Source organism: Scomber japonicus, chromosome 10, assembly GCF_027409825.1.
Source record: "Scomber japonicus isolate fScoJap1 chromosome 10, fScoJap1.pri, whole genome shotgun sequence".
NCBI classification, from domain to species: domain Eukaryota; kingdom Metazoa; phylum Chordata; class Actinopteri; order Scombriformes; family Scombridae; genus Scomber; species Scomber japonicus.
Window position 1 is genome coordinate 31,094,774 of NC_070587.1, and position 12,500 is coordinate 31,107,273.

General features: G+C 41.3%; 1 protein-coding gene across 1 annotated transcript in view; it reads left to right on the top strand.

Annotated features, from left to right (window-relative positions):
* bbs9 (Bardet-Biedl syndrome 9) overlaps positions 1–12,500 on the top strand; it is a gene marked incomplete at its 3' end in the record, with an annotated part of 168,303 nt that overhangs the window by 17,105 nt on the left and 138,698 nt on the right. The window contains exons 6-7 of the mRNA XM_053327660.1: positions 2,474–2,558; positions 2,985–3,168. Coding sequence (XP_053183635.1) covers positions 2,474–2,558; positions 2,985–3,168 — 269 coding nt within the window. The remainder of the gene's footprint in view (positions 1–2,473; positions 2,559–2,984; positions 3,169–12,500) is intronic.

Here is a 12,500-nt window from a genome sequence, read left to right on the forward strand (position 1 = left end):
TTGAACCATTCCCAAATATGATCCAACACATCTACAGCATATAGAATTTAGTCTATTGATCTACAAATGAGAACAGCATCAGGGAACGCAGCTCCATTCCTCATGGCCCATAATATCCAACCTCTGACTACAGTTACCTCTACTATGTTCAGAGAGACAAGCAAACACATCTCGGATCTTGGCTGCCATAGCAACCCTATCAAGGTGCCTCCTGTTTCCCCCAAAAGGAGCAGCTACTGTCTCAAGGGGTGACAGTGTCTCACAGTCATGATTTGGGCCTAGTTTGACCCAGTGTATGCCAATGTGTGACGTAAATGATGAAAAATGTCCTAAAAAATGTTAGATTGTGTCTAATTTAGTCTAGTTTTCTCACAACACCCTGCTGTTGTGTGAACTACTAAACAAAAAGGAGAAATCTGATGTTCCAGTTCTTGATGTCGAGGTGGCTGGTATGAATCTACACCGATGCACACAACTTGGCACCCATATTGGATAATGGCTCTTACAGTTTAAGCTATTTGAGACCTGCCAGCATTGATTCACAGCAGGTTTGCGGTCCAAATATGCAATATTGAGTAAGAGAACTGTGAGTGGATAAATCAGCAGTTATTTAGTATTTGGTCTGCGGTTCGGAGTCGGGCTGGGTTGGGTTTGGAGTTCTCTGTTCATCCAGGTGTTTGAGGAGGACAGATTCCCGCCAGGCTGCTTTGACTGCCAACTTCTTACTGGAAAACTCCTGACGCCGGAAGATGCCAAAATCAACTGACCACAGATCAGTCTGACCACTTTATCCTCAAACTGTTGCCAACTTTTCACTGATTAAAACTGATAGACCACAGTTCCGGGGAACAGCAGGTCAGCGGTGTGTTGACTGACCTGACAGAAGCAATAATGGAGAAGGAGCATGTAAGACGAAGAGTGGATTTTTGTTAATGATGGACGTGTTCAACAGGCTGAATTTTGCCTCAGGAAAAATAACCAACATTGTTTTGGTCTCCGTCTGGTGGTTAAAGAAACACATTTGTAACCAAAGAGCATATAATTTGAGTTTTTAGACTAACTGGCGAATATTTGATGAGAAACGTTAAGTTAGAAATGCTCAATAAAGTGTTCTTGAGCAAGGCATTACACTGCCACTGCCAGCATCATGGAAACACTAAACAGACAAGGAAATAATACACAATACACTGCTAGGTTATTATATACAATACGGAGACAGCATACACATACACACAGAGTGACATCAACCTGAGATATTATAGTTTCTAAAAGTACGAATAAATCATCTGTGGTTGGTCAAACATATCAGTCTATATCATTGTACTTCATAGAAGATGCAGATTGTATATCGGTCAATAATAAGTAAGGGTTGGCATATCTTAAAAAACTGTTTTGCAAGGCAAGGCAGTTTTATTTATATAGCACATTTCATACACAATGGCAACTCAATGTGCTATACTCCTGAAAATGTCAAATGGTGTAACCACAAAAGAATGATAAATACTAAGTATTTCATCCATATACAGTGTATTTAAGTGGACTTACACTAATAATTACTTTATTTAAAACATTTACTGAAAAGAAACATTTTTGAGGCAGAAGCAGTGATCCTGAATCCACAACCTTAGATTAAAATGATCAAACTGATCGCTGATTCTTCTTCACTTTTACACCAGCTTCTTCCTTCCTTCCTTCCTTCCTTCCTTCCTTCCTTCCTCCTCCCTCCTTTCCTTCCTTCCTTCCTTCCCTCCTTCCTCCCTCCCTCATTTTCTTCTTTCTCCCTCCCTCTCCTTCCTTCCTTCTTCACTTTTACACCAGCTCCTCCAGCGTCCAACACTGCCACAACCAAGGCAGAGGGAAATAGAGAGAGGAAGGAAGTGACTCTTTGTTTCTTTGTTCACTTTTAACTGAAATCCAGCGTCAGTAAAGATGCAAAAATTGTCACTCAGTAGTCTTTCAATGCCAGAGAATCTCCACCTAAAGTCTGGGGATTTCAGTAGTAGCTTAAATGATGGAGAGAACGGCCGCTAACAAAGCTACGTTCTTTACATTTTGTCAAGGAGAGGCCTTACTGGAAATGATCCATCCCCCCTCCCCCCAATTCTCCTCCTTAGCGACCTGCATGTCATCACTTCAGTATGATCTCATGATATCACCCAGTTTTAACAATGAGACCAGTTTTAACAATGAGACCTGGGAGATTGTCCCCAGTCTCTGTGAGGGATTCGTTTAGAGAGACTGACCTGTGAGTCACTCAAAGAAAAAGAAAAAAAGAAAGTCCATCCTGAAAGATTTTTGGGAAATATGACTCATGAATATGCTCATACTTTTTTGTGATCCTTAAATATCTTTTTGTATTTCTTTTCAAAGTTAGCTGAGAAAATGATTTACAACATGCACGTCTGAAACAATGATTGACAGTCTTGTCCAGTTTGTTTGTATAAGCAGCTGTTTGTCTCTCTCTAACTTTCAGGTATGAGACTCTGGCCGTGGCTACAGAAGCAGAGAGTCGACAGGATCCCGACATGCCTCTTAAGACCGGAGGCAAGAGGCTGATGGTGAGTCCCAAACACCCAAAACACCCAAACACCGACCAGCGATGACCAGTTGCATCCCCGGTTCCTGATACACATTTTGGAAAAGGAACAATCCTTAGCAATGCAAGCATTAAAGCGATGGTTCGACATAATTTTGACCTAGCGTCATATGCACCATGAGGTCTATCTAATCAGCGCCTCAGCCGTTTATTTTCATTTGGTCAGAAAATAGCAGAGTTAGAGCCATAAGCCAAATGGCTTAATACAGGCGCTAACGGGACCACCAGTGTATCTGGTAAATTACCCCACTAATAATGCCTGGATTACCCGTCTTTATTCTTACAGTTTAAATCTACTTCTTAAAATTTAAGTGAGAATATCCAACATAATAAGTTCGGTGACTACGTAGACATTTTGTGAAATGTTGTTCTTTTTGTTCTCCTTCAGCCCGACTGGACGTTGGTCCTCGGAGAGCAGGCCCTCGACCTCTCCGTTCCCTCCTTCTCCCACTCCTCCTCCTCCATCTTCGTCCTGGGCGAGAGGAACTTTTACTGTCTCCGTGACAACGGCATGATCCGCTTCATGAAGAAACTGGAGTTCAACCCGAGCTGCTTCCTGCCCTACGCCTCAGGTAAACCAGGACTCTGAACCTCCTCTTAAGCACGAAGGCTTAAGAGGAGATAAACCTAAATATAAAGAGATAGTTCTCCCTTCTGCTCCTCCTGTGCTTCCTGTCCTGCCAGCTTTTTCATCAGCTCTGCTCCTGCGCTCCTGATCCTGTTAAAGACTTAATATTGATTGGCTGAGTAGTACTGTAGAAACAGATCTGCATGGATAAGGCCAGCATCCAAGTGTGTAGACCTTAATGGGATCAGGTGTGTAAGAATAAAGGCTGAATGTAAACTTAGGACACAGGAATCGAAAACGGTCACCCTTAAGGCCCATTTATGCTCATTTCGGACATACGAAAATGTATACGTCCTTTTCGAACGATGTTACCGTCACTGCTCACATACTTCCATGCGTCCTTTACGTTGGCATGGATGTTAACCAATACATCCACCAGGGGGCAGCACAGAGTCAAACGTTTATAACAACAACAAACTCAAAAACAAACATGGCGACTGTGAAGGAGATATTGATAATGTTCCTCTTTCATAAAAGACAAAAATTATATGTTTAAAGTTTCTAACCAACTCAAAAAGTTCCTCCATTGTTATTTCTTCTTCGTGTCTCACTAGAGCTACGTATCGGGTAGTGACAGCAACATTGCCCCCCCATGGTTTCCGGTGGTACTGCTCCGTTTGGTCCGTATCCATAAGCTTTATGGAAACGTGCAGAAATACGGAGGAAATGAACGCAGAGCACTGATAGAAGGCTCCGTCCGTATCTGTAAACAGAGTTTTGCTGCCTGTTGAAAGTTTTTCTTTCTTTTTTTGAGGGCTTTTTTATTGGACAGTTGTGGCGCTTTTCCACTATACTGTTCTAGCACGACTCGACTCGTTTTTTTTTGCATCTCCATCAGGGATAATACCTGGTACCTGCTACTTCCAAGCGAGCCGAGCCGATACTAAATGTAACGTCAACAGGCTGCCGGCCACTGATTGGTCAGAGAGTCGTCACTGGAAGAGTCATGAGCCATCCCACACAAGAATCAAACCCGCCATTTTTAAATACCAACAACAGTGTTACAACCATACGGCTCAATGTTCTTACTCAGTGTGTGACAGAAAGACACATACAGCAGCAAGTACACCATCGCCTCCATGTCCTCCATTGTTTGTGTGTTTGTGTCGCGTATAAAATGAAGTCACAGCAGTTTCACGCAGCCGTTGCTGACGACCCCATCCATGTTGAGTAGGAACTATAGTAATGCAAAAAGTTGTTCCTGCTACCAAACCGAGTCGAGCCGAGTAGTGCTAGAGCTGTATAATGGAAAAGCTCCATTGGTGGCAGAAAGGCCGAGAGGAAACAAAGGAGTGAGATAAAGGGGTATGACATGCAACAAACGTCCTTTGTCAGACTCTACTTGGCTACGGGGGTGCTCCAAAATGGAAGTTTTTGATTAGATTAGAATCATAAAGGTGGAAATTTGTTTGAGTTTTCTTCTGCAGAAACACACAGTTTATGTTTAAGCTTCACCAAGCAAGACACATTTATTTGTGTAGCACATTTCAACAAGGCAATTCAAAGTGTAACAAGACAGGATAAAAAAGCTACACATGGCAAAATAAAAAGACATTTAAATATGATTGAAAAGTGGTGAATTGGAAATAAAATTAAGCTAAAATAGAATAAGAGGTTACAGTGCAGTGTGAGATATTAACTCCTAACATTTAGATTTTAAAGAAGTGAGAGTTGGAGAAGATCTGAGTTTGTTTCAGAGATGTGTAAAAAGGAAGGTAGGAAAGGAGGGAGGGTGGAAGGAAGGGATGGAGGGAGGAAGGAAGGAGGGAAAGAAAGGAAAGAAGGAAGGAAAGGAAGGAAGGAGGGAAGGAAAGGAAAGGAAAGGAAGGAAGGAAGGAAGGACGGATGAAAGAAGGAAGGAAGGAAACAAAGAAGGAAAGAAGGACAGAGGAAAGAAGGAAGGACAGATGGAAGGAAGGAAGGAAGGAAGGAAAGAAAGACAGATGGAAAAGTGGTGAATTAAAATGGTGAAATAAAATTAAGCTAAAATAGAATAAGAAGTTACAGTGCAGTGTGAGATATTAACCCCTAACATTTAGATTTAAAAGAAGTGAGGGATGGAGAAGATCTGCAGTCTTCTGGGAGTTTGTTTCAGATATGTGGAGCATACAAATTTAGGTTCAGGTTTAGTTTTGTCTCTTGAGGACAGAAAGCAAACCTGTTCCAGACCACCTGAGATGTCTGGATGCTTCATAATGTAGCAGCAGATCAGGAATGTATTCAGTGCTTTGTAAACCAACAGCAGTATTTTAAAATCTTTTCTCTGACAGACAGGAAGCCCAGAGTAAAAGATCTGAGAACTACTAGTCTAAAAAAACCACAAAGTCTTCAGAGAGCAAGAGTTCATGTGTTTGGATCCACGGCGTTGTCTTACAGCGAGACTGAGCCCAGCAGGCGTAGGGAGATGGGCTTTCAAAATCTAGCTGGTAGAGCTCAAATGTGTTCAACCTGGAGTTAAAAGTACAGGGCAGCGCCACAAAAACTCACCATGCATCAGTGCACCTGCCACAACCAAACATTTGAAAATAAGCGAACGAAACAAAACATTCTGTGCAGTGGCCCGACGCCACATGGCAAGCCGTGCAGGAAGCTGCTTTTGGCAGAACATGATGGAATAACTGGAGTAACTCTGCTGCACGCATTAAAACATAAAAAAAAAACACACACACACACACACACAAAAAAGGCCGGACTATAAAATACATTGTAGTACATAAACATGTGCTGCAAGATGAATGGATAACGTAATTAATTTAGACACACACATATGATTCGATGTATAAGACCGTGAGCACAGTTTATGTCCATATCTGGTGATTTTCTTTTAGGTTTTTAAAGTTTAAATCTTTTATGACGTAGGCTGATGATGATGTAGTTTATCTAAAAATGCATTGTTCTTAGAGCACGGACTAGCAGTTATTTTCATTGTTTAGTCCATAAAATGTTTGAAAGTAATGAAAAATTGAATTCCTTACAGGCCAAAGTGTTTAAATGCCTTGTTTTGATCAATCAACAGTCTAAAACCAAACTATATTAACCCTTTACATACTATTAAGGGCAAATTTGACCCGTTTTAGGAGCTTGTAAAAACACCCCAAATTTCTTTTACCCTGAAATTTGATGACTTTTCCTTAACCCTCCTGTTGTCCTTGAGGAAGGGAGGAAGGAACAAGGAAGGAAATGAGGGAGGAAGTAAAAAGGAAGGAAGGAAGGAAGGAAAGGAGAGAGCGAGGGAGGAAGGAAGGAAGGGAGGAAGAAGGACGGAAAGAATGGAGGAAGGAAGAAAGGGAGGAAGGAGGAAGGAAGGAAGGAAAGTAGAAGGGAGGAACAAGGAAGGAAACGAGGGAGGAAGTAAGAAGGATGGAAGGAAGGAAGGAAAGGAGAGAGCGAGGGAGGAAGGAAGGAAGAGAGGAAAAAGGAAGGAAGGAAAGGAGGGAGGGCAGAAGGAAGGGATGGAGGAAGGAAGGAAAGGAGGGAGGGAGAAGGAAGGAAGGGGAGGAGGGAGGAAGGAAAGGAAAGAAGGAAGGAAAGAGAGAAGGAGAGAGGTCAAAACAGTCAAAACAGAAGGGGTCAAATTGGTTAACTTTGCTGCCATAAATGTCTCTTTCTATGTGCTGAGGTAATAAAAAGAAAAGAAGGGGTTAAAACTAAGCTTTCTTTATTACTTTATTACTTATTTATGCTATTTTTCACTACATCGGGGGGGAGATCTATGAGTAGTAGCCTCAGTTTTCTTGCTTCAGACGTGATGCCTTTTCAACACGAGATAACCGAGTTACCAGAGAGCTGCACATCATCTCGTTACACATAATCCGCCTCTGTTCCTGTCGGAGGTGAAGACAGGGAGAGGTGTACGAGTCTGGAAGCCATTACAGCTCTGTACTGTTACTGTTACTGTTACTGCTCCGTACCACACAGACTGTACCTGTGGGATTATAGACAGAAACACTTCTAAAAACCAACATTTGGACACAATTACTGCCATGATGTGTTTTTAAATGACAACTAAGCAATGATTTCAGTGATATATCTCAAACAAATGAAGAGCAAACATTTTATTCCCTACTTTGTTTTGTCTTTGCTGCAGTTTGGGAACTTTTGAGCTTTTCAGTGAGTGATATAAAACCATAGACTGTATAAAAGAAATGGACGTAACATCCGTGACGTCACCCCTTCATTCCTTCCTTCCTTCCTTCTTCCCTCTTTTCCTTCCCTCCTTCCTTCCTCCCTCCTTCCTTTCCCTTCCTTCCTTCCTTTCCCTTCCTTCCATCCTTCCTTCCTTCCTTCCTTCCTTCCTTCCTTCCTTCCTTCCTTCCTTCCTTCCTTCATTCCTTTCCTTCCTTTCCTTCCTTTCCCTCCCTCCTTCCTTCCTTCCTTCCTCCTTCCTTTCCCTCCTTCCGTCCTTCCTCCCTCCTTCCTTTTCTTCCTTCCTTCCTTCCTTCCTTTCCTTTCCTTCCTTCCCTCCTTCCTTCCTTCCTTCCTTCCTTCCTTCCTTCATTCCTTTCCTTCCTTTCCCTCCCTCCTTCCTTCCTTCCTTCCTCCTTCCTTTCCCTCCTTCCTTCCTTCCTCCCTCCCTTCCTTCCTTGACTCAAGGACAACAGGAGGGTTAAGAGTTTTATATGTGGAGGGCCAAAATGATTAAAAAGATTATGATTAAAGCTCTTTAACTTTGTTTGCTTTTTGATACTAATGTTATAAATATTATATAAAAAGAGGAAATTTCTATTACTCCTCCATCATATTTATTGAGTGGAACTTGTTTCTTATCGCTAAAAGAAACGCTGATGATCCAGATATGGTTGGACCTCCAGAACGGTAGAATAAAAGTTTTGTGTGTGACCTTTAGAGCATGAAGCCATAAACAACAGGTTTTTTTTTTTAATTCATTTTTTTATTGGGGGGATTTTTTCTCTACAGCAACAAAATGTTTTCTGTCTGGTACAGTTTTAGGCAACATTGTGCTGTCGAACCACTTTTACCGAGATTATTCAACTCGATGTGAAATACACTAGAGAGCAAGACAGCAGATGGAAAGAGAAAATTAAAAAGGCAAAGCAAAAAAAATAAAAAATAGAGAGAGAGAGTGGAGGACGGATCCAGAAAGGAGGGGAGGAAAGATTGATGGAGGGATTGCAAAGAATGGCCAAAGTGCTTTCTACTGATATCTGTTTTCAATTTTTAGAATTAAAACGACTCAGCTTTCAAAGTGCCCCCCCTCTCTCTCCGCTATCTTTTCCAGACATTATTTAGATTATTTAAATTACTCTTGGATATTTCTGCTTTAATTTCCAATACATGATGTGCCAATGCAACAAAAGCAGCTTTTATTGGGACATGATTCCTGTCAACAGTCGAAAAAACCGCATTAAAACTTCCCACATGGATAAAAAAAGACTGCAGACTGCAACCCCCCCCCCCCCTCCCTCCTTTTTAAATTTCCCACTTTGGACCAGACTACAACTGCAATCTTCTGTGTCCATGTTTGGTCTTCAGACTGACATGTTGTGACACTATGACTGTCAGAGCTGCCACCCAAGGGTTCCTTCAGAGTGCAATGCCAAAAAAAAAAGCTGTTTTTAGTGGTCCCCCCCCCCCCCCCTCCCAAAAAAAAGGGGGAAGGAAGGAAGGGAGGAAGAAGGAAGGAAAGGATGGAGGGAGGAAGGAAAGGAGGAAGTTGGAAGGAAAGGAGGAAGGAAAGGAGGAAGGAAAGGAGGAAGGAAAGGAGAAGGGAGGAACAAGGAAGGAAACAAGGGAGGAAGTAGGAAGGAAGGAAGGAAGGAAGGAAAGGAGAGAGCGAGGGAGGAAGGAAAAGAGGAAGAAGGAAGGAAAGGAGGAAGGAAAGGAGAAGGGAGGAACAAGGAAGGAAACAAGGGAGGAAGGAAGAAGGAAGGAAGGAAGGAAAGGAGAGAGCGAGGGAGGAAGACAGGAAGGGAGGAAGAAGGAAGGAAATAATGGAGGAAGGAAGAAAGGGAGGAAAAAAGAAGGAAAGGAAGGAAAGGATAGAGGGAGGAAGGAAAGGGAGGAAAAAAGAAGGAAAGGAAGGAAAGGATGGAGGGAGGAAGGAAAGGAGGAAGGAAAGTAGGGAGGGAGGGAGGAAGGAAGGAAGGAAGGGAGGAAGAAGGAAGGGAGCAAGACAGCAGATGTAAAGAGAAAATTAAAAAGGCAAAGCAAAAAAACAACTGCAATCTTCTGTGTCCATGTTTGGTCTGCAGACTGACATGTTGTGACACTGAGACTGTCAGAGCTGCCACCCAAGGGTTCCTTCAGAGTGCAATGCCAAAAAAATAGCCGTTTTTAGTGGACCCCCCCCCCCCCCCCCCAAAAAAAAGTGAAGTTAAGAGAGTAGTACAGAGGGAGGATAGACAGCGGTGATCTCTTGAGTGTTTCCTAACGCTTTCCTTCTGGCTTTCATCCTCACAGCTGCCTCTGCTGGACCGCTGCCCTTCTCTCACTCTCTTTCTTTCTCTTTCTTTCTCTCTCTCTCTCTTGCTGTCTACCTCCCTTTTGTCTTTCTTTCTCATATAACTTCATTGGCACGAATGCTCGACAGAAACACGCTACCCCCCCCCCCCCCCCCCCCAGCTCTGCTCCTGCAGTCCAACCACAGCATAGCGAGACACACAAGGTTATTTGATTTGAAATATATATATATATATATATATATATATATATATATATATATATATATATTAAAAAACAGTGTACGATTCCCACGGCGAAGAACATGACACACGGGTGACGGATTAAAGGAAAAATTTAGGAATTAAATGCACGGAAAAAAAGCTAGCGGATGAAGATGCTTCCATACAAGGCATTAGGGATCAGTGAATAGGTTGAGTATGACATGGATGTGAATCATACGCTGTGGCCTTCACCACATCTCAGGCCAATTCAACACTTATGGGAGATTTTGGACTTTCTAATGGAGATCTGAGACTTGTACAATCCACACACAGTTTATTATCATCAGTGTAAAATTGTAACCAAATGAGAAAATGTAGTAATAAAAAAAGCATTGAAGAGTCACTAAACTTTTATAAATATCTAATCTCCTGCTTGGCTCCATTGTTTTGAATATTATTCGTGAAGATGTTTGTCTTCATTGGACAACATTTAGTAGAGAGGTTGAAGGATGTGATGAAACCATCCATAACCTTTTTTTTGTGTGTTAAAAATCACTTTTTATTAAATTAGATGAGATGAACTTTATTGTCCTGAAGGAAATTTGTCTTGGACTAAAAGTGCCAGGTGCAGCTGCACATATACATATATAATACTTAATAAGCACACACACAAACACAAACTCACAAAAAGTGCTTCAAAGTGTGTGTATTGTGTTTAATGTGATGAGGGAAACATTTAGCTTAGACAGTTTTCATCAAGTTAAAGGTAGTTAGTTACAGCAAAACATTCTGAGTCAGAAACGGCTATTGTTTTGGTTTGTCCCTGTTTCTAAAAGAGATGAAGAAAAGGAGATGTGTTTGAGTCTTTTTATAGTGTGTTGTGTAATGAGGAAACATTTAGCAAAGATAGTTTTCATCAAGTTCAAGTTAGTTACAGCAAAAATAGTCACGAAGTCACAGCAGTTTCGCGCAGCGTTGCTATGACGACCCCGCCCATGTTGAGTAGGTACCTTTTTGCAATGGAAACGGTCGTTCCTGGAACTGAGCCGAGGCGAGTCGAGTAGTGCTAGAGCTGTTAGTGGAAAAGCGCTAATTGTCAGTCAGACACTGCTATTTTTTTGGTTTGTCCCTGTTTCTAAAAGAGATGAAGAAAAGAACACGTGTATTTGAGTTGCATACATAATGAAACTAACCTGAGTTAAACTAAACTGAGTTAAATAAAAGAGCAGAGAGTTGAGGAGAGAACAAGAAGATGATAGAAAGGAAAGTTTTAAAGGAACAGAGGAGGATTAAAAAGGAGTTAGACAAGAAAAAAGACATAAAAGTTAAAAATAAAAGAAGAGGATGAGGGGAGACGAGAGGAGTCGGACTGAAGAGTAAAAGGAAAGGAGAAGACATGTTTTTTTTTGGGGGGGGGTATACTTGTGTTAAAGCTGATTGGACCTTTATAATTAGTCTGTAATTATAATGCTGACACTGCGATAGAAGGTGTGTGTTTGCTTTCATGTGGCACCAAACACACACTCTGTCATTTTGACCCCTCGCGCTGTACCACCCTGCTGACCGCTGTGTGTGTGTGTGTGTGTGTCTGTGTGTGTGTGTGTGTGTGTGTGTGTGTGTGTGTGTGTGTGTGTGTGTGTGTGAGGCGTGTTTGTTTTGCGTGTGGCCGTCACCTCAGATCTCTCCTGGTGGTAACTGCACCACTGGTGGGATCGACTGGGCATCTGTGTGTGTGTGTGTGTTGTGTGTGTGTGTGTGTGTGAAACATAAGTAGTATTTATATTTAATGTTTCTAGCTGTGAGTCACAGGAGAAAGTGTATATGTAACTTTATATATATACAGGTATAAAAGCTGACCTTGTCTTAAAATTAAAGATCTAAATGACAGAATTTTATATACAAACCAGATGTGAAGACATGGATTTTTTTTTTTTTTTTTTAGAGGAGAGCAAAGTCACCAAATACAGAGACAATATTTAGTTTGTCATTTTTATTTTACTGTATTGCTCATAAAAGAAGAAAAAAAAGCATAATAGAAGAAATATACCTAATACAGGAGGAGCCATTAAGCCATAAGGTCTCATCATTGTCCTACTATTATGAGAGAGACAAATTAAAAAGAGTAAAGAAGAGCTTAAGAGTAAAGAAATACACATACATTCATATAAAGGGTAAACATAAACAAAAAAAAAAGGTGTAACAAGAAAGGTGACAATTTACATAGATGCATGGAATATAATAGTGAGAGCGGTTATGATGTTAAATGACTTAATTATCCCATAAAGAAGATTATAGGGGTCAAAATATCTTAAAAACTGTCTTAAAAGCAGCATCAGGTTTGTTATAATGTATATTTTGGTGTTTTTGTTGGTTTTATGTCATTAGAAATGATATTTGCATCATTTAAAAAAAATCAAAAGTAAGACTGAATGCTCCTGAAAATGTCAAATGGTGTAACCACAGTTCCTGATTGACCAGATTCGCCAGATTAAATGTAATATTTAGAACAATTGTATTCCATTAGCTTTATTTAACCCTGTCGTCCTCGAGTTAAGGAAGGAAGGAGGGAGGAAGAAGGAAAGGAGGGAGAGGGAGGAAAGAAAGAGAGAAGGAGGGAGGAAGGGAAGGAAGGAAGGGGGATGGAGGTAAGAAG